Below are 22833 nucleotides of genomic sequence, written 5' to 3' on the forward strand. Positions count from 1 at the left end.
AATTGATCAATGATGGATAGCATCAGCTACACCCAGAGAACGAACACTGGGAAATGAGTGTAAACTGTTTGCATTTTTTTTTCTTCCCAGGTTATTTTTTACCTTCTGAATCCAATTCTTCCTGTGCAACAAGAAATTCAGTTTTGCATACATATATTATATTTAGGATATATTATAACATATCTAACATGTATAAGACTGCCTGCCATCGAGGGGAAGGGGTGGAGTGAAGGAAGGGAAAACTCAGAACAGAAGTGAGTGCAAGGGATAACGTTGTAAAAAATTACCCATGCAATATACTGTGAAAAAAAAGTTATAAGATTTTTAAAAATTAAAATAAAAAAGTAGAAACTTGTAAAGCAATATAAAACTATCAGTTTTATTTATGACTGTTACAGATTTTAATTGACAAAAATATTTTATATATCATTATATAGCTTACACAAATGTGACATTTGTTTATTTGCTTTGGAAGATACCTGTCAGTAAAGATCATTTGCCAGCTAAGGGGATTATCTCCTATCTTGTGTCCCAAACTAAGCATATACTGCTAATAAGTTTTTGTTTGTTTACTTGTGTAGTCCAAACTATTAAGTCTGCAGTATATTATATGATTTTCAGCAATTATCTGAAAGCCATGAAGAAACTGTTTTATATGCATATATCTATATCTATATCTATATTGATATCTATGTACATATACATATATATACACACATACATATATATGTACACACATACATATATATGTATTTATTTTTTTCTTTTTTATGTATTTATTTCAACTAGAATTTTTTTCTTTCTGTACACACATTTGATAACATTTGATTAACAAACTTTAATTACTTTTTCTAACAGTATTTCTAATATACTATTAGGAGAAAATATCTTCCCCAAATGTTTTTGTGTTGTGGAAGGTATAACAAAGTTTCCTGTATTCAAAATTTCCATGTATACTACATTTACATTTAGGGCTATCATTGCATTTTCCAAAAACTCTATACTAGAACTTTAAGTATGATCTTACATTAACACTATTTAAGTAAAAGTAATGTTTTGGCAGTTAGATTCATAGTGCTAGTTTTTATTTTCCTTTTTTTCTTTGCAGCTCCAAGTGCTCCCCCACAATCTGTTACAGTGTTGACAGTTGGAAACCACAACAGCTCAAGTATCACTGTTTCCTGGGACCCTCCTCCTCTAGATCATCAAAATGGAATTATTCAGGAGTATAAGGTATGGTAAGAGTACAAAAGAACAAAAAAGTTACTAGATGCACTTTTTTCCAGAACATTCTATTAGACACAGAAATTGTATAGTTTTTTTTTTTTTTTTCCTGCAAAATTATTCTTTGTAGAATACAGTAGTAAAGAAAGATACTGCTGACAGAACAGAGAAATTGTGACCTACAGTTCCCAACGAATATATAATAAAACTGGAATAAGAACACAGGTATTCTTATTCTACAGAGATATATAATAAAGATTCAATTAGCCATTTCAGTTATTAGTGAAAAAATATTACACACTAAATTTGTTGTTGCTTGGAAGAAAAGAAAAATAACTAATTTGCTGAATTTCCTATGAAGTGCTTTGAGGTTGTGCAGAAAGTTTATGCCCCATATTTTGTTGCCTTTTGTATTTTGTACAATGAATATACATAAATACATAGGAATGACATATGTATATATGTGTATACATACACACACATACACACACACACACACACACACACACACATATATATATATGAAATTGGGAAGAATGAAATACTTAATGTACTGTGATTAGAGTATAACCAAATGAGTGTTTCAAATTTCACTGATATTTAAGAAAATTGAAAGCCTATGATTGAAAATCTATGATATTTTATGAATAATATTTATTAAGTGCCAATATTATTATTCTTAACACAGAATATTGAGCAGAATTAAAAGCATTTTCTACTTGGGGATTTGTGATTTAAAGGTGAAAACTGGAATGCAAATCAAGAGATTACATTATTGTTTTTGGTAAACATGAAAAAAAGCTTTTTTTCAAATAATATTTTCATAATAAAGGAATTATTTTATTCATATTGATAAAGATCGATAAATATGATAAAATGTGATTGATGTGACAAAAAGCTTAATTTCATTAAGAACCTGTTTTCATAGAATAAAGAAACATTCAGGAAAAAGAAACATAACCACAGGGATTTGAAAACCCAAAATTATCATTCCTAATAACTAACTTGGGGCAACTAGGTGGCTCAGTAGATAGAGTCAAGTCATCTATCCCATTTCAAATACAATCTGGCCTCAGATACTTAAAAGACTCACGAGTAGGAAGAGTTTAAGACACCCTGATCTAAATTATCATATCTATTATTATAATTTGATAAAGAAAGATATGAGTCTTGTCAATCTCTCTATTCACTTAATTTACATACGTTATTTAGGCTAACTGAAGTGCTTGTGTTGGTTTAGTTTAGCTTTTAGGGCTTAGCTTTTCAAAGATAGAGTTTAATCCTTTATTTAAGATAACTCAAAGCAACTTAACTTTTTGTCTTGTTAATAATTGGTTTAATCTTATGTTTATTGTATTTCCATAAAGATATATCTTTTAAATTATCTATCAATAAATTATAACTATCAATAGAGCCTTTTTGATCCATTATTTTCTTTAATACCAAATCTATTTATGAGACTTCTTGCTTCCTTTCAGGATTTTGTATATTTTTGGTAATAAGTTATATTTATACTTTTTTTCTGGAATACAACATTCCAGAACACATTTATGAAACTAAACTTTAAATAACCTAGCATGGGTGAATTTTTTAATACCAGCTTTACTAGGAATTTTTAATAGTAATACATCCTTTATTTTTATTTATTTTATATTATTATTTATAAGATTATGTATCTGTATAAACATAGTATAGTAGAATTTATCTATTAGTGTTTACTATTGCAGTTTCAGCCATGCCATAATTCAAATTATATTCCTTGAAATGTAACAGCTTTATGTTACTATGATATTGTTAATTGGCAACACTTAGTTTGTCTTCCATGATACTATCAATTACATGTGAGTATATCTACATAAAAATATATATTTATATTTGTAAGTGTATAATATATATCCATGTAAAATATACATATATGTTCACCAAATCTAATTTTGATATTTATATATCATTATAATATATATCATTGTTTGATATATGAAAATAATATATTATTGATATATAATTTTAATATATATTTAAGTAAATATTTGCCTGAATGAAATACAGTGCAGAGATGCTTAGCCATTTATGTTGTTTTTGATGAAGTGAGTATTTTATTTATATATGATCAATAATATAAATTATATTTAAATTAAAAAATGTCTTTAATCCACACACATTTTATGCAACAATATTTTATTTTCTACTGGGGTGAATATCCATGGTAGTAAGAAAGGATTGTGCCTGCTACATTGATGTTGTTATTCAGTTGGTTTTTAGTTGTTTCTGACTCATTGTGACCACTATTTGAGTTTTTTGGGGGGGCAAAGACATGAGAATATTTTCCATTTCCTTCTTCAGCTCATTTTACAACATAGGCAACCTGAGGCAAACAAGGTTAGTGACTATCTGAAGTCAGAGTTGAATTCAGGAATATAAGTCTTCTGATCCTAGACTTGGCATTATATTCATTGTGCCATCCACTGCCCCCTATTACATTACCCATTACATATCCAATCATACTATGCTATTATATATTTTATATTAACATGTAGATAGATATAGATATATACACACATTCTATAATATAATACATTTTATTTTCTGTTTTGTGGACATTTGATTTTCCTTTCGAATATTAACAAAATTATATTAAAATATTTTTAAACATTAATGAGTTACCACTAAAATTTTATATCATTATTATAATGATATAATAATAATTTAATCATTATTATATCATTATTTTATCATTATTATAATGATATAATAGTCTACTATTACAAGGAAGACATTTCCATTATAGGTTTTTTTTTTTTTCCTTCTATGCACTCTAGATCTGGTGTATGGGAAATGAAACTCGGTTTCATATCAACAAAACTGTAGATGCATCAATTCGATCTGTGGTTATTGGTGGATTATTCCCAGGCATTCAGTATCAGGTAGAAGTTGCAGCAAGCACCAGTGCAGGGATTGGTGTGAAAAGTGATCCACAACTTATCATCATTGGTGAGTATGTGCTCTGTGTCATCTCTATTTCAAAATAGAAACAAACCATTTTGTACCCCAACCTAAAACACTGACATTCTTTTCCCATAATTTCTTCCTGTGAGTTTACCTCCACAAAGGATAAGCCATTTCAAACATTAATGCAAATCATTACAATTCTACATTATATATAATTATCCAAAGTATACTTCCCCATCTAATACTTTCCCAATACGAGGTTTCTTCAAATATTTGAAGCCAGTTATTTTATCTTCACTAGTTAGTATTGAAGTAGTAGAGAATCATAATCCAACTGCTTAATATTATCTTAATTCAGATTCAGTTTTGGAAGGAATTGAGGCAGTTCAATGAAATGAGGCTATTCAATAATTAATAAAAAGAGGTTTATTTAGCCATAACATAACATAAGAAATAATTTTAAATAAGCTAACTCTTGCACTTAACTTGGATGAAAATATCCTATTTCTCCCCTGGTCTTTATTTGAGCAAACTAATTCCTCATTTTTCTCCAGTGGCCTTTTGCATGAAATTTACCCCAGGAATGTTTAGGATATGATTAAAATAGTTCCCCAAACCCAAAATATGTGGAATTATCTGCTGGAATTTTTTTTCAAAAATAATTTTGTGAGTTTTATCTTCTAAAACACATCAAGTACACAAGTTGTTTGAAAGTTCATTAATTGCCTACTACATTGCAGGCATTATGCTAAACTCTGGGTATACAGAAAAAAAAAGAGGCAAAAGAAAATATCTGCCTTCAAGAAGCTCACAATCTAATGAAATAGACAATAAGCAAACAAATACATACAAACGAACTATATAAATAGGATAAATAGGAAACAATTAAAAGGAAAGTTACTGGAATTAAAAGAGACTGGAAAGACTTTCTGAAGAAAATGGGATTTTCATTGGCATTTAAAGAATCTAGAAAAACCTATAGGTGAAGATGAAAAGAGAAAACATTCAAGGCATGGGAGGTGGCCAGAGAAAATGCTGTGAGACAAGACATGAAGTGTCTAATTTATGGAATAGCAGGAAGGCTAGTTTCAATTGACATATTGTTCAGAATACATGGAAAGAAGTAAAGTATGATTGGAAAGATAAGAAGAAACTATATTATAAAGAAATTTGAAGCCAAAAAGAGGATTTTTTATATAATTATGGAGGCAGTAAAAAGCCATTAGAATTTATTGAGTAGAGGGTTGACTTATTCAGACCTATGGCTGAATGAATGATGGCTGAACAGATGATGGTTTGGAGTGGGAAGAGATTAGGCAGCCCACACCAGAAGACTTTGTTGGAAGACAGAAGGGGACGTATTTGAGAATTTACCAGGCCTTGATAACAAATTTGGTATGGAGACTATGATAGATAATGAAGAGTCTTAGGTGACTCCTAAGCTTATGAGACAATTTCTTCCAATAATATCAGCTGTTGGTAATTAGGAGGAAAAGAGATTTCACATTTAGAGTATAGTTCTTACGTTAATGTTCTTGGCATAATGTGTCCAGATTTCTTCCACACTGCTACAAGTACCAAGGTACTGGACAAAGCCACACGGGTTCAATGCTTGTTTTGTGTATTAGTTTGTTTCATGGTTTGCTATGTTTTGAGAATTTTACCAACAAGAGGCTAGCCTACTGATAAAGAAATTTTCTCTACTTAACTAAGTTGGTCTTTAAAAAGAAAATACAATTTTAAAGTCTTTTAAACAAGATTAGAAGTTATCACATCCTACATTCCCCTGGCATAGCTTCCATATAATAATTAGGTATTAGTAACTTTATTATAATTATTGTATTATTTTAATAATATCAATTTTATTCTAACTTTATTTCACTTTATTATTGCTGTTGTTCTGAACAAGATTGTAAGATGCTTGCATAGTTAAATTAAAATAAAGTTATTAATTGTTGACAAATTAATTATTAATAATAACAATCATTCCCATAAAGGAATAACATCTCAATTTTGCTATTATTATCAGTAATGATAATAACACCTAGCATTTATATAGTGCTTTAAGATATACAAGGCACTTGAATATGATCTATTTTGGTCCTCATAACAACCCTGGGAAAGAGGTTATATTATTATCCCCTTTTTGCAGATGAAGGAATTTAGGCTGAAAGAGGTTAAGGGACTTGCCCAAGGTGACACAGCTAGTAAGTACCTAAAGTTTCATTTGAACTCTGATAGTTCCAGCATTCTGCCCATTGCTTAGAATGATTGTTCTAAAAGTCTGCCTTCATTCAGCATCTCTCTATTGGTATATGGATATGTTGACAGATTTTTAGAAGTATAAATTAAATCTACCTTTTTACCTTTCTAAGATAATCATAATATTATTCTATTAAACTATTGATACCTAAGTCCAAAATTTAAAGATTTGTTAAAAATATAAAAACTGATTCTCACTTATTCTCAGGAAATAGGTTCCAGGAATATGCCAAACATTAATTTTCTGAGTTTAAACAGAAGAAAAGCTGATGAAAAAACTGTTTTTGAAATGTCTGTTCTTAATTAATTATTTTTGGATGGAATGAATTCATAGATCCAAGGGAAAACTATAATTTTACCATTAAAAAACCATAAATTGAAAAGAGAAAAAGAATGCAGGCAAATTTTAAAAAGGGTACCCAAGATAAGAAATATATTTAGGGAAGATTGTCACATTTCTTTAAAAAAATATGTATTATATTCTATATAAAATATATTATATTCTAATCTTGAATCTTATTGCATCATACAGAAAATATCTGATTATAAAATGACTATTTAATGTCATTTAAGTTTTTTTTGTATATCTTCCTCTAGTGACAGATGCACTTATCATGCACATGGAGATTTTTCAGTATCTTCCCTCTCTACTTGAGTGAAAAGCATTGCAGAGCTTTTGAGCTTTATATGCAAATAAATTTACATTTATACAATAAAATCAAATTCAGATCATGGCAATCGTGATAAATCAATTATGTAATAAATTTGGGAAAATATGACAGCCAATTCAAATGAAAAAATGTTAGTAATGATGAATATACATTAAGCTTTTTATATAAGTAGTTAAAAACAAAGAGTTTAAAATAATGAATTTACAAAAATCTCTCACTTCTAAATACGAAATGAACATAAAGTTGATTACTTCTCCTATGATATAGTTAGGTTGACTTTAAATATTTTATCTGGTCTTTTTTTTTTTCTACACTCTACTTCTTGCTTTCTTAAGGGTGAATGGTACAGTGTTATGCTGTATCACCTTGCCTTGTTGGAAGCATTTCTCTGAATAATTCAGAATGTCATATATCTAAATTATGTATTATTCATATTTTTGTGTGTATTTGAATGTACAAAATTGTTATATTGTTGGATAATTAGCCTTAAGGAGTATATTTGAGCTTGTATACTGTTCTTGGAAAATGAAAAGTAACTTATTCTTGTTTCCATTTTTAACTTCTCCAATACATAATTATGCTTAAAAATTTGTACACAACCAAAGTTTGCTATTCAATCACATATTTTAACATAGTTCTATTAATAATCTATTCATAATTTTGCATATTAAATAATAATTTAAATTCATAATTTTGAGTATTCAAATGGGTGTTTCTGTAAAAGAAAGTTAACTGTGAATTGGAAATGTGACTATTAATTTATTGATTTATTGTCCTGAGAAATTTGAAATATCTCATAATATCTTTGGTAAGACATACAACCCTTCTCATATAACTAAAAGTGTTGTATGTCTTAACAAAGATACTAATTTAGAACATATAATTATGATAGTTAGAATAAGAGAAATGTAACCACATTTTTGTACAGAGACTAGTACCCACACTAGGGCTTCTAAAACATCCAGTGTGAAACTGAGTGGATGCCCATCAGTTGAAGGATGGTTGAATAAATTATGGTATATAAATGTTATAGAATATTCTTGTTCTATAAGAAACGATCAGCAGGATTATTTCAGAAAGGCCTGGAGAGACTTGCAGGAACTAATGCTAAGTGAAGTAAGTAGAACTAAGAGAACACTATGCACAGCAACAAGAATATGTGATAATCAATTCTTTCTTTTTTTAAAATACATGCAATGTTTTACTGAAGAAGGAATATAATTTTTCTTTAATAATCCCAAAATTTCTACTATAATAAGCTTTTCTGGCAGCCTTATTATATTTATATATATATACACACACACACATAATATATATACTAATTATTTAATAGATAAAGTGTAACTTAATAAAGTCTAATCCCCATTTTCTTTTTAATTTTCACTTCACATATCCTCTGTTCTATTTCCCTTTAATTAGATCCCTTATTAATCATTGCCATTGATGAGTCCCTTGATTAAAATGTTATAAACTTAAAAATATAACTAATTACCCATTATTACAAGAAATGAAAATTATTTTTAATTGTTCTTTGTTTAATACAGAAATAAATATGATAATTTTACTTGCATATATGAATATAATAAGTATAACATGAGACGCTAGACAAGAGAATTCAAGTAGGATATTTTTAAAGTATATTTGCCATTATATTGGTTAGGAATAGTTATCTAATCTATTCTTGCCTTAAATTTATTGGGAGAATTGGAATCTCTTTATATATATATTTAGATATAAACTTTGAGTATATTTGAATTCCCTTCTCCAATTCTTCACTCAGCTGCCAAATAAATTTTCCTAAAGTGCTAATCTGACTATATCAAAAACACCCCTTATTCAAACTTTAGTGACTTTTTTTTACATTCAGAATTGAATATAAAATCTTTTGTTTGTCATTTAAAATATTTCTCAACCTAAACATTTCCTACTTTTCTGATTTTTTTTATACTTTATTCACCTCAATTTTATTATCTAGTGACACTGGCCATCTTGTTCTCACAGACTACTCTGTCACTCCTTGTCTTTTCATGACTTATTTCCAACAAAATATATTTGATTTCACTTTTTTTTCAGCATCGGCTATAAAAAAGGAAGAAACATGGTATCAAGTATAACAATAGATTTTAAATATGTGGAAAGGACAAAGAGCCAAGCCAAACAAGCAGATAAAATATCTACACAGCTATTATTCTGTGATAAATTGCATTCTTCAGTATCTCTTTCTTGCTTTCATTGTTTTTGGAAATATTTTTAGACTCTAATACATGTTTTGATATGAGTTTAATTATATAGTAGTGTCAATTGCTTAAAAATATCAGTTATCAAATGGTCTTAAGCAAAAAATAAGTGTAACAAGAAACCAGAATTAATCTTAGGAGATTGACTATGTGTTCCTGGATATATTTGTTGATGAGTTTATCTACTCAGTGGCTTGATGTTTGTGTCTTTAACTTTTTCCCATTAAGGAGGACATAACGAAGTTGTCATCACTGAAAATAACAACAGCATAACTGAACAAATAACAGATGTTGTGAAGCAGCCAGCCTTTATAGCTGGGATTGGAGGTGCATGCTGGGTAATTCTGATGGGTTTCAGCATCTGGTTGTATTGGCGCAGAAAGAAGAGAAAGGGACTCAGCAATTATGCCGGTAAAGAGCTATTTCTCATTACAAATTGGTGGTAAACTGGCAGAGAATCCCCAAACATAAGGATATGAAAAAAGGAGAATTATTTAGGAATAGAATTATTGAATAATTTTGGTTTTGATTATTCTGAAAACATATTGGAAATGTAACTTTTGCTAGTGCTCTATTGCAGTCATTATCTACACACATCAAACCATTATCACTGGACTGTGTCTTTACTCAGATTGGAAATAGATAATAAAAATTAACAAATAACAGTTATTTTTTCTGATTCATTTGTTCAGAATAACAACTACAACAATCATAATAACCCCTCTGCATGTTCCTGAGTTCTTGCTCTGAGGGCCACCTTTGAAAGACAATTCCTGAAACATATCTGTTCTCTCTTTAAAATAAGGTTTCAAAATTTGTACAAATACCTGAAATATTTCCTATTTGATAATAATAACAATCCAAATTGATCCTGAAATAATTAGTTGCAAAAATACTTTTCCCCTTAAATGAAAAAGAAGAGGGAAGGAGATTTGGAAGGAATCAAAATGGTAAGTTAAAAGTAATTGTCATAGGAAAAGTGTATAGAATTATTATGGTCATTAACAATTTTATTAAAAAAATACTCATTGATCTATTTTCTGTAGGACCCTGAGAATTTCATAATCACTTAAATCATATAAATGTTAGCATAGTATTTGACAGGACAGATGAAATATTTGATCCTGTTGGCATTCGATTTAGTAGGAATCCATAGAAGTTATAGAATTCCGGAAGTAAACACTACTATGGAGATAAAATGTGTCCAAAGTTACCCAGAAAATGATAGAACTATTATCAAGAACTCATGAATATTACCTTTCATTCTAGGACTTTGCACTACACCTCAGTTTTAGTTTGGTAGCATAGACTAAATGTTTTCTATGTTAGTAAGACATTTTATCATCTGTGAATAAAATGTGTATGTGAGTAGGACATATTCATTAAAAATTCAATAAATAAACCATTGTTAAATGTATTCTTTATTGCACAGTTAACAACAATTCTTAACAAAATATTTGGACCATACCATTGCAAATATCAATTTGTAAAAAAAATTATGCTTGAATTTATTCTGACATTTAAAATAAGTTAAAATTATAGCACATTACCAATAAGCTAAGCACTGTAAAATTTAACTCATCATCCTTCTGCCATTTTTGTTTTTCATTGGCTACTTGATTGCTTATCTCATAAAGGTGCATTGTTTAAATTAGTTTTAGTAACACATCATATATGGGGGATTTTTAAAGCAAGGAGTGCCCAAAAATTAGTGATTGATGACAGAATCTGTAACTTATGATGTTTACCTTCTTGTTTTGCAGTCCAGTCCTTTACCTTCACCCCAGCAGGTACTGTCCATCAATCCATGTATTTCTCAATCATATTCCATTTCATCCATTTGAGTTTATATTCCAATGAATTACTCAATAATAAGAAACACTAAGCAGTGGAAAATTTAGTTTTACTCCTCTTCATTGATGATAACAATGATGATGATAATCAGACATATACCAAATATATATGGCTTTATTTAGACTCACATCATCTTAACCTGTCATATTATTCATCTTTCAATTCATTCATTCACTCTAATCTTTTAAAAAAAACTTATTAGGCCAATGCTTTGGGTAAGCTAATAACTACAGAAATAGGTTGGATTTTGTTTGTTTGTTTGTTTTCTTTTTGCTTTGGTTGGGGCGATCTTTTTGTTTTGTTTTACAAAGGGTCAAATTCCTCTCTTGTGATTTTCTGTAGAGTTAACTTGAATATATTGTTTTTCTTTTTCTATCATAAAGATAGTATGCCTGAATAAAAGATTAAATGTGAATAGGAATTCCAAATCAAGAAGAATTTTCTTGATCAATAAGTTTCAGATACTTCCTCCAATATCTTAGAAGGAGAACCCTAATAGGTTCTACTAATAGCCCTCCAAAATATGATTCATTGATTATTTATTTTCACTATCATAATTCTTCTCCAAAAAGTTTTACATTTTGCTTATAAGAATTAAAATTTTCTTTAAGACATGTTAATTTCCTCAAACCCTAAATACCATAAAGAAATAATCTCCACAAATACTCTGCACAGATGTCTGTATTTCTTCTACTATACAAATGAATAATATAAAAAAGTTAAAGAAACAAAAAGTTTTCATGATGTCTTAAATATAGTGTTACTCTTGCTGACAATTTGATTCACTTTGATGAATTTACATATGATTGGGACAAGGCTTGTCTTCTGTGATATGAAACAAATATTTATGGAAAATCAGAACTGTTAGTGCTATTCTTATATTTTAGATATGTTCTTAAGGAAAAACTTAAAAGCAAAACCAATTCCATCTCTTCCAAATATTAGCAGCCTAGATCAAAGTGAGCATTTCTATTTCTACATAATATGCAAAATGGAGAGATTTTGATGTTCCTTTTTCAAATAAAAATTTTAAAGTTTTTAATAAAAGGGTGTATAGTTGTATATAATTAACACTATACTTATATATTTTATTGATTAAAACTACTTTACTATGGGACCAGCACATTAATTAATTGAAGAAATAGGTTTTTTACATTAAATTCACATATTAGTTTTGTATATCAGTTTTGTTTTCCAAGATATTGTTTAAAAAATTTATTAGTATTAGGTCAAAATATCTTATACTATATTCTTACCTGAAGAGCATAATTTTTGTCCCCTTTGAATTAAATGATAGTAAGCAGTGTTTCATGTAAGGAAATATACGAATTTTTTTTCATATTCGTACTTTAAAAACCGTTTCTCTTTTTTGTCTTCCACTTTTAGGACCAGAAGGTAAATATACCTTCCTGTTAAATACTCTTCAAATTGTTGGTCTTTGGTAGTTCTTTATCTAAACATGAAACTCTAATTTTATTTTACAATAATTAAATTGTTTTTAATTGCACTAGAATTAAAACTAAAAAGCTATTATTCAGTTTTGAAATGTTCTTTTTTAGGCATCAGGTATATGAAAAGATACATATAAGTGCACATATGACCGAATGACAATTGATTAAAACCTTGCTAAATTTAATTTAAAAATGCATTGTTTTAAATTGTACTTGAATGAAAACTTAAAAGCAATTATTCAATTTTGAAATTTCCCTTTTAAGTTTCAGAAAATTTAAAGATACATGTACTACACATGGCAAAATGCCAATTGATTAAAATTTTGGTACACAGGCAACTATCAAATTTCTTGTGCATAATTATGCATTTTGATGACCTGAGAGGAGAATTTTACCCAAAAATATTACATTTTTTAGCCACCCAAAGATAAGGGATTACCTGAAGGCTGCATTAAACACTAACATCCTGTTTTTTCATGTTCACCCTCTACTCAAATTCCTCAGATACAAATTTGCACGGCAGGTTTGCACATGGCACAGAGAAGGGGAGCTCGAACAAAACAGGTATCACTGCCTTCCCATAGAATATGGGGGCTCTTTCCATTTTCCCAGGACCACTAGGGGATGGGGTTTTGCTGTTGGTCTTTTTTATTGAAAATTCAAATTCTTTATATTAGGTTCCTAACCTATGCAGAAATTAGTATCCTTAGTAACTATTAGAAACATGGAATTATGGGAAGATCCTGTAAAAATGAAGTGGCTTTTTAAACAAAGGAGAAAATTTAATTACATATAATAAATTAAAAAAAAACCTGTTGAATAAATAAATGCAGCAAGAGAGGAGATTCTTGAATACATATAACTTTCATGTGGATTATGATGTTAACTAAAAGGTCATCACTTTAGGAAGTAAGTTTATTTCGTTCTGTGAACAAGTAAAATTTTATTTAGTGTGTTAATACCCTTAGAGATTATGGATTTTGTGAAACTGAATATAAGAAAGAAATTATAAAATTCTAAGCATTCTATGCACAGATCTTGAAAATTATTTGATAGAATCATTCAAAAGCAATTGAAAAATTTGATGAAATTTTTACATACTGATTATTTAGTCTGAATTAATGCTTATTAAAAAAGGATTAATCTACATTCTTATCCGAGAAACAGCTTATCAGAAAAAGAAATGAGAACTGGGTGGCAATATTAAAGTTTTCATTTGTGGTAGGAAAATCTAGTTAATTAGAGATAGGTACACAGAGAGCTTCTTGGCCTTAAAATATCAATTTATTATATATGTTTTTCTAGTTCTAGTGGACATGTGACCAGAATTAACCCTGCCAGATAATAATATGGGTGCTTCAAATATATTATGAACTTTCAAAAGCTCTTCAATTTATATGCCCCAGAGGGGAAAAAATGCAGTAACTTCCTTATATTTAATGCATTTAAAACATTTTGAATTATAACTATGAGATTCTTGTAGTTCTCATCATTTGGCATTTTATGAATTTTTCTTTCTAAAATTATTAAAATATTCACCTGCAAAATCCTTTTTTTATTCAAATTAAATAAATGTTTTGCATTATATTGGAGATTTACAAATTGGACACCACTCAAAAATAAAAATACATAAAGTAACACAACTTAATTTCAACAAGGAGAAAATGGTAACATTTTTAGGACTCCTCATGTAGGAAGACATCATACTTAGATACAAACATTTAAGAATGCTATAAAATACTTTCTGATTATTCCAAACTTTCTTGTATGAATTCATGGTTGATACAAGATGATCAGGATCATTCCTTTCTTCCTCCTTATTTTCTTTTCTTTTAACACTATAACTCTAAAGTATCTAATTGAAGTAAAAAAGTACATAGGAGAATGGTTCTGAGATATGCAAACAGGTGTGAGTATGATTCAGTTTTTTTCTAGACAAGATTAACAAAAGTTGTGCTATTTTATTTTCTTCCACTTTATATCATTATGTATAAAATGAAGATAAATTGACATGAAGTTATTTAAAGTCTAAGTGAGGTTTGGTCTACAATATATTCTTATCTCTAACCCTTTTAGTTAAAACAGAAAACAAGTAGAGAAGATTGGATTAAAATGTTTTTATCTTGCAACTGAATGAAAAAGTCTTTGTGCTGAAAAAAATACATAGTTAATATCATGTATATACAAGATTTAGATATAAGAATGGGAAATGTATTACACACTCTTGTATCCATCCAGGCTTCCCCCAAAAATATATATGAAGATCCATTATTTCATCATTTCATATGCTCCCTTTCCTTTATACACATTAATAATTTATCTTCATATATTGCTAGAGCAAAACAAATCATCATCCTCTTGCCAACTTGATTATGTATTTTCTCTCCATTTAGCCAACCTTTTTATGGCTACTGTTACATAGACACAGACATAGATAAAAATAGTTTTGAAGGCTGTGGCAAAAAAACATATGCTCTGTTAGGTCCTCCCCAGTTTGAAAGGATTAAAAGAAAGATATGGCAACACATTTTCTGTCTATTGTCCAAGAGCCAATTGAGCTAAGTGTTTATGAATAGTATCTTATCTTCCCTAAAGTTTCATATCCTTATTCATCACAAATGAAAAAGATGCATTTTGTACAACATTTACTGTTGGTTGGTTTTTAAAGTGTAAATATAAATAATTAACAGATATTTGTAGCTCTATTTCATATTTACTTCTGTATTGCATGCCAGTTGTTTCTTTGACAGCAAAAGAATGTTTGCTAAGGGGGAAAAAAGCCTCTAAATTAATGGGAGTTACTTTCTACTCATGCATTTCACAATACCATGTTTTCAGATATTATCAGTCAACATCTATTTACATATTGTATCAGAGTGAAACAATTATTTGGTATTCAGCAACATAACTAGAAAGTATGCATCAAACAGAAATCTAATTATATTCACATTTTGTGAGGATTTTTTCTATCAGGAATTTAATATCTTCACTGCTCAATTTTTCTTCATTAATTATTTACAATAATTATTATAGCATAGAGAAATGTGATCCAATCATACCATTGACTCCTGGTTCCAAAGCAAATTCTGAAGTCAAATAGAAAATGAGGGATTGCATCTTCCCCAGATAGCAGGTCACCAGCAGTACTGTTAGAAATAACATTAATTAGTAATGTTTTCCAATGAGTTCCTGAAACTACCTGAAAATTTGATAAGGTAGCATGATTTGAAGTATTAAAAATGTTTCTGATAGACCTGTTTGATAAATAAATATCATTGTCTTATATAGTCTTCACAGGTCTTACATTTTTCTTATAATATCTAACCTGTTGCCAAGAGAGATAATAGATATTTCTGAAGATAAACCACTTAATCAGCAAGAATTTCTTAAGTGACATTGATGATACCAAAAAAAAAAAAAAGAACTTAAGCATGAAAAAAATTGAAACTTAAAAAATTAAGTTATGATTCTAACAACTTGATATAAGAAAAAGTATTTCACTCTAAGGAAAAAAGTGATGATTTGATTTCAAAGAGTAAGGATTCTTTAAGAAGCTAAAACTGGAGCAGCTATATGGTGCAGTGGATAGAGCCCTAGCCCTGAAGTCAGGAGGACCTGAGTTCAAATTTGTCCTCTAACACTTCTTAGCTGTGTATTCTGGGCAAGTCACTTAAGCCCAATTGCCTCAGCAAAAAATTTAAAAAAGAAAAAAAAAAAAGAAAAAAGAAAGAAAGAAGCTAAAACCATTCAAACTTATTCTATTTACAAAAGTGTTATTTGTCTCTAACATTCTTGCAAATTAAGCAATATTCACTTGTAATTAGTTATTTTAATCTAATGTTACAACTTTAAGAAAGGACAAATACGTAGTTTCACATATATAAAATTGATATCACCCATGAAATGAAAACTTTCTTTCTGTATTATCTCTGCTTTAAAGATTGATGTGTTTGCTTTTGTACCCAAGTAATGGCTTTATATACTATTAACTTATCCATTAACCTGAATAATTTCCACAGCTTGTAAATTCCATGGAATGCTCTTCCATGTATCTTTGTTATGCTAAAAATCATTATTAGAAAGAAAGGATTTGTATGCTGTTGCTGAAATCATTATGGTATACAATTCACAATAATTTATTGTTGAAACAAAATAATCCCATTTTAGAACATCTTAAGTTGTTAAGCAGGATATTTGGTATCAACAAAAAACTTCAGACAAAGAATGAAGAGACTACATTTCCCTCTGATTTTGAATATTTCATATTGGTCAATACTGAATATCATCTAATAAATAAAGGACAGTCATGTAATTTAGCCATAAGTATTGTCATTTTCTCTAGTTGCTAATCTACATCATCATGAGTTATACTGAGATTCCTTAAAGTGATGACATCTCAGTTGTAACTGCTTCAGCAATTCATTTGGAGGATGAGAAATATAATAGTTAGCTTTTGTCCATCACCTGTCTGAAATGTTCTATTACAATTCCTATTGCAATGCCATGATGAATTTTTATATCCAGCATTACTATTCATTATGATTTAATGGTACCTTATTATACTCCAATTTTATCAGCATATTTATATAGTAATATAAGAATAATTAATTTTTACATCTTAAGTCATTTCAGCTCCTTGATTGAAATATATTTTGCCTTGAAAGAACATATCATTGTATACATTATTATTAATAAATGTTTTAAAAGAATAGTATGTATCATATTGAAATGACTTATTAATTGAAGCAAGTGAGGGCCTTAGTGATACTCTTATTTGTTACTCTACATTTAATTATGTTTATTACATTTTTAAAGCTTCCAGCAGCTTCAGAACTATGGGTCAAAATTCACTTGTTACTAATAGTAATTTTTATTTATGATTTCCTTTTTTTAACAGTCACTTTTCAAAGAGGTGATGCAGGACTAATGAGCAATGGAAGGTATGCCAAAAAGCTTTTATTCTAATTATATTTTATTTGTAATCAGGACAGAGAAATTATAGAAAAAGCTATTATTATAATAAATGATTACCAATAGGCTTGAGAATTCCTGAATGAGTTAAGTGATTTAAACATAAGGTATAATGCCATATCTGTTGTGCACTTTAGAGGAATCACATCCAGATGTTTCATATCTCCCAGATGCCCAAAAAGAAATTAGTAGTAAATATCACAAGGAATGTACTCATTTGTTAGCAGAATGTTTGTTGCATTAATTAGACATTAGCAAATGAAGTTGCTGTTGTTTAAGACTCCTTACTGGCTCTCTCTAAATTGCAGTGAGTGAACAATTACATATAATCGATCACAAAATAAATGATTCATGAATGATGTATAGGTTGAATATTGATAGGCCTTGATTCCAAAACCTGACTTACTTAATTGAAATTGATAAAATTTCACACACTGATACACACATATATCCTCATCTGTTTTCTTTTTTTCAATATGGAGACTGTAATTAGGTTGTGGTAATAACTTCCAATCTCCCATTTAATCAATATTTTAACAAAAAGATTAGGCCTAATGAGAGTTAGTGAATGCAGCAAAAAAGCTGTTGGATCTTCTTATTGCAGTTTCCATAGAAACATATGTTTCTCTTAGGGATTGTACCAGAAGGGAGTTATAAGAGGGAGAGAAGGGGGTGGGAAGTACAATGATTATGGATGCTGCTATTTCTTTAGAAGTGTTTTAGTAAGTTGGAAAAAGATCAGGGTTCTATTTTTATACTAAAAACATTTTTGGAATAGGTATTTTGAAGACATTATATTTGTCCATATAAAAATATCTGCATCTTCACTTTGGTACTTTGCAGTTTGATATTTTGGTATTTCATCTGATGTTTTGCAATTTAAAAACCTTAAAAGTTTACTGTTGTTTTTAGAACAATAAACAACGTCCACTAATTCTTCTGCAACCTGTTTGTCTCTAAAAGAAAGAATTGGGAAAGCTTCTGAAAGCAGTAATAAACTATAAATGAGACACAGGAAATAGTAGCCCAAAGTTCTGGAAATCGCTGATATTAAGCAGTGAGTTTGAATGATTGTTCATTGAGGAGGGAATTTATCATTCAATGATAGTTTAAGATTCCCTTAACCTTAACTTCCCAACTAAAGATATAGTTTGTTTAGATGCTAGTAGGATCACATGATGCTTTCATTTCTCCTGGGGGAGAAAGGGGGTATGTTCATTTGTATATATTTCTAATGAATTATTTAAGATCTTTAATTTCTGAAAATCTAAACAATTTTAATTTCAAAGAAAATAAAATGTTGGTTTTAACATTTCATAGTATAGAAAAAACTGATAAAACTCTTTTCAGTTAATGTTCACATATCAAATTATTTTATTGAACTTGAGTTTTTTTTGTTTGTTTGTTTGTTTCCCCTTCATCTTATTTTAGCCGACCAGGGTTACTAGATGCCAGTGACCCCAGTTATCCTTGGCTTGCAGACTCCTGGCCAGCTACCAATTTGCCTGTGAACAATAGCAATAGTGGGCCAAATGACATTGGAAATTTTGGTCGTGGAGGTGAGTTAGGTTTTTAAAAGTTAAATTCTCTTTCTTTTTTTAAATTTGGATTTCCAAGGATTTTTCTGACCATACTTTCCCCATGATCAAGATTATTTTGTTGTTTATTAATTTCCCATTAGCTAATGATAATGCTCTCACAATACTATATATAGAATTTTGCTATCAATTTAGTAGCATTAGTTATTAATGCTATTCAAAATTGGAAATTCTAAAGAGAAATCACTTAGGCGGTTATAAGGCAACTAAGTGGTATAGTGCAAAGAATTCTGGACCTGGAGTCAAGATTTGAATTTGAGTCCTACCCTCAAATATCTATTAATTAGATGATGATCTTAGAAAAATTACTTAAAGCCTGTTTGCTTTAGTTTCCTCAAATGTAAAATGAAGATAATACTAGGATCTACCTACCAGGTTTAGTTGTGAGGATCAAATGAGATAATTTTTCTAAAGCACAGAGCATTGAACTACTTTGTTCATGAGAGAAGTACATTACTGATACTGTCTCATATTTCTCAGGTTCTGCAAACATCATATTGTAACTTCCTTCACTCTTTTACAGAGCTAAATTGACTTGTGAAAGGAAGGAATGGAGAAAACAAGAAAGGGAAGGAGGGAGGAATAAGTTTTCTTCTCAGAAAACTTATTCATTGAGATATTTCCTTTTTCCCATTATATTAATAATCCCTAGATTAAGCTAAACTTCCTTTCCATTCTTATAGTCAATAAAAATAACTCAGATTTACATAGTACTTGAAATTTCCTTCTTCATGACAATGGTAAATGCCTAAAGATAGGAAAAAACCCACTCAGAATGCCCCATTGTAATTAAAATACTAGAAAGTTAAATTGAAAGAAAAAAATTCCATTTTTCTCCAGTCTTTTTTCCATTGTGAAGTTTTTCATTATGTGACTACAAAACATATTTTTGCTGCATCTATTGTACCCTTAAAAGGTCAATTCAATTCAATTAGTATTTATGAAGTGAAAAGTATGTATAAGGCACTGTCCTAGGTATTGACTAATATAAGTTCATGTCATCAGTCATGATTCCTAGCTTTCTTGACTATCCCTAGAACCCATCCAATTTCCTTTCTACCAAAAAAGCAACTCATAATTCTCTAATTCTTAGTTATTTGTATCAATTAACACTCACAAGAGGCCAACTGACATTCATAGTCCTACTTTATATTCCTTTCTCCTCTTCATAAATATATATCTATGAACTTACATGATAGAAGAAAATGGAAGAGAACTCTAATCTATCAACAAGAAAACAAGATTAACTGAAATCCTGTCTAACCACTTTCCAGCACTGGAAGACAAAAATTATCCAAAGTTTGAAGAAAAGAGCTTCCTCTGCCTTCTTTTGGCTTGAACAAATTTGCTAACAATATGAGTAAGAAATACAAAATACGTATTTACTATTTTGAACTGAAAGAGTCTAGCTCATTAGGCAGAGAATGTTCCCAGCTATGGACTTTATCAGTCTGGAAGTTTGGGGCAATCAATCCTCACCGATTATTCTTTGGAGGCAAGTAGAGGGAAAGTGTGAGAGCAATGATTAGACTTAAATGCAAAACTGCATAAATAATGTTGCCTTGAAAGCAACAACAAATATTTGTTTTTTCATTGAACTGAAATGCCACTGCAATAAATAGAATGAGAAGGAAATAATAATTTGCAGCAAGGAAGTATAAATCATCCTCAAAGTTTGTTTTATGTAGATGATTATAGATTGAATTTATATATTTCTAATTGATTCTAATCTTCCCACCTGATACTGCATCACCAAAAAAAGTTATTATTTCCCCAAATAGAAAAGTTCCCTTAGAAAGAGGAACTGTATTTTTTAATGCTTATCATTGAATGCCCCTCCCCAATACAGGACTTGGAATATAGTAGATTCTTACTAAATGTTTGTTAGTTGATACTTGGATGAACTATAAATTGTATTTCAAGATTCTACAATTCAATTATGTATTATTTTTGGATATATTTCTTCCCTGTCAAATATTCTCATTTATATAAGGTTAAGATATAGAATAACAGAATTGGCAACAATTCAAAATCAAATCCCCATTCCAAGAAAACATTTTTATAAAATCTTATCTAAAAATATACCTTTATGAAAATGTTTCATAGAAATTACATTTTAATACACATTTTCATGTTTGACTTATTTGAACATAATATTATTTTAAAACTTATTGTTTAAATATATTATTGGTATTGGTATTTATATGTAATAAATATATTATTTAAATAATTAAAATTATTTTTGCTTTAAAAATAATAGAGATAGGGATTATACTTTCATTTGTATAAGGAGCTCAGCAACTTATAAATCTAGAAAGTTATCTGGTTGATTCAAAGATTAAAAAAGTTTCTCAGGATCACACAGCCTATATTTGTCAGAGATGAGATTTGTACCCATTTTTCTCATGGATTTAAGACTTGCTTTCTAGTCACTACACATTTCTGCTTCTCACCACATTGCTAAAATATTATATATTCAATGCATTTAATATCTTCTTAATTTAAGTTTAGAACACTAATTTAGTTTAAAATCATAGCACTAATTTAAAAAAAAATGTTTGGTTCCATCAGCTTAGCAGATATCATTGTAAAATCCTACAAAAAAAAAAAAAAAAAGGGGGGGGAGCTGCCAGGGCTGGAGTGTCTGGTGGCACACAATAGGTTCCTGGGGACTAAAGAGGCAGAGACTCCTTGAGTTTCTTGAGTTTGGGAGCAGTGAGTTCTAAAAGGTCAAAAGCTAATCTCATATCTTCACTTTATCTGAAAGTAATATGGTGAGGATCCCGAAGACAAGGGGCCACTAGCCTACCTAGCAAATGCAAACTAAGAAAGATTAGACAAATGGAACAGATTAAAGCTTTCTTGCTGATAATTTTTGGGATTGGTCTCATGAGTAGCTGCCACATTTCTAGCCAGAGTGAGATTAGGAAGTTCTCTCTCCCTCTGTCAAAAAAAAAAGAGGGCTATAGAAATGAAGAACTCTAACCAAGAATAATTTTTCAGATTACATAATATTCCAATGTTTAGCAATTGCTTCTTGGATCCAAGAACTTTTCAAAGCTGCCTTAATTCTTTCTATGGTATAATAACCACAAGTGACCATGTTTATGTAGGCCCAGGGACTTTATTTTTATATATTTTATTAACATGATAAATTAAAATGTTAACAATTTCAAGTCACTTTCAAATCTGAGACTACATTGCATTGGGAAACAAATTGTTTAAATTTTATTGACCACAAATTATTGAAAAATGTTCATAATTATTCTTACTTTGATGTCAATATTGTAGAACGGTAAACATATCATGCCATGTGTTTATTTCTTTAAATGCTTTTTCTTGAAAAAGAAAGTTTCTGGAGAGGGATGGTACATACTGTAAAAATGATTCAGGATATAGAAAATGATCAAAGGCAGTGATTGAAATTCAGTGTTGTTTCTGAGGTTTGATTTTACTCTTAATTGTATTACAACTTGAAACTATAATTCTATAATTCCAAGAATCAATAGTGTAAATTAACTGCTTGATCAGTGAGATTGCTTTCTCTAGTTGAATTGCTATAGTATGAAATGATTTATTCATGAAAGCTTTCCTTTGTTACAAAATGTTTGGCCAC

At 29.3% G+C, this 22833-nt stretch overlaps 1 protein-coding gene across 11 annotated transcripts in view; it reads left to right on the forward strand.

The window, feature by feature from the left end:
* ROBO2 (roundabout guidance receptor 2) overlaps positions 1-22833 on the forward strand; it is a 632113-nt gene that overhangs the window by 530539 nt on the left and 78741 nt on the right. For 6 of the 11 annotated variants that reach the window (XM_074299770.1, XM_074299773.1, XM_074299779.1 and 3 more), the window contains 7 exons: positions 1109-1233; positions 4044-4215; positions 9572-9754; positions 11107-11133; positions 13153-13212; positions 17546-17588; positions 19051-19178. In XM_074299770.1, coding sequence (XP_074155871.1) covers positions 1109-1233; positions 4044-4215; positions 9572-9754; positions 11107-11133; positions 13153-13212; positions 17546-17588; positions 19051-19178 — 738 coding nt within the window. The remainder of the gene's footprint in view (positions 1-1108; positions 1234-4043; positions 4216-9571; positions 9755-11106; positions 11134-13152; positions 13213-17545; positions 17589-19050; positions 19179-22833) is intronic. The other 5 variants (XM_074299776.1, XM_074299780.1, XM_074299777.1 and 2 more) reach the window with 2 other exon arrangements.

Source organism: Sminthopsis crassicaudata, chromosome 3, assembly GCF_048593235.1.
Source record: "Sminthopsis crassicaudata isolate SCR6 chromosome 3, ASM4859323v1, whole genome shotgun sequence".
NCBI classification, from domain to species: Eukaryota; Metazoa; Chordata; class Mammalia; order Dasyuromorphia; family Dasyuridae; genus Sminthopsis; species Sminthopsis crassicaudata.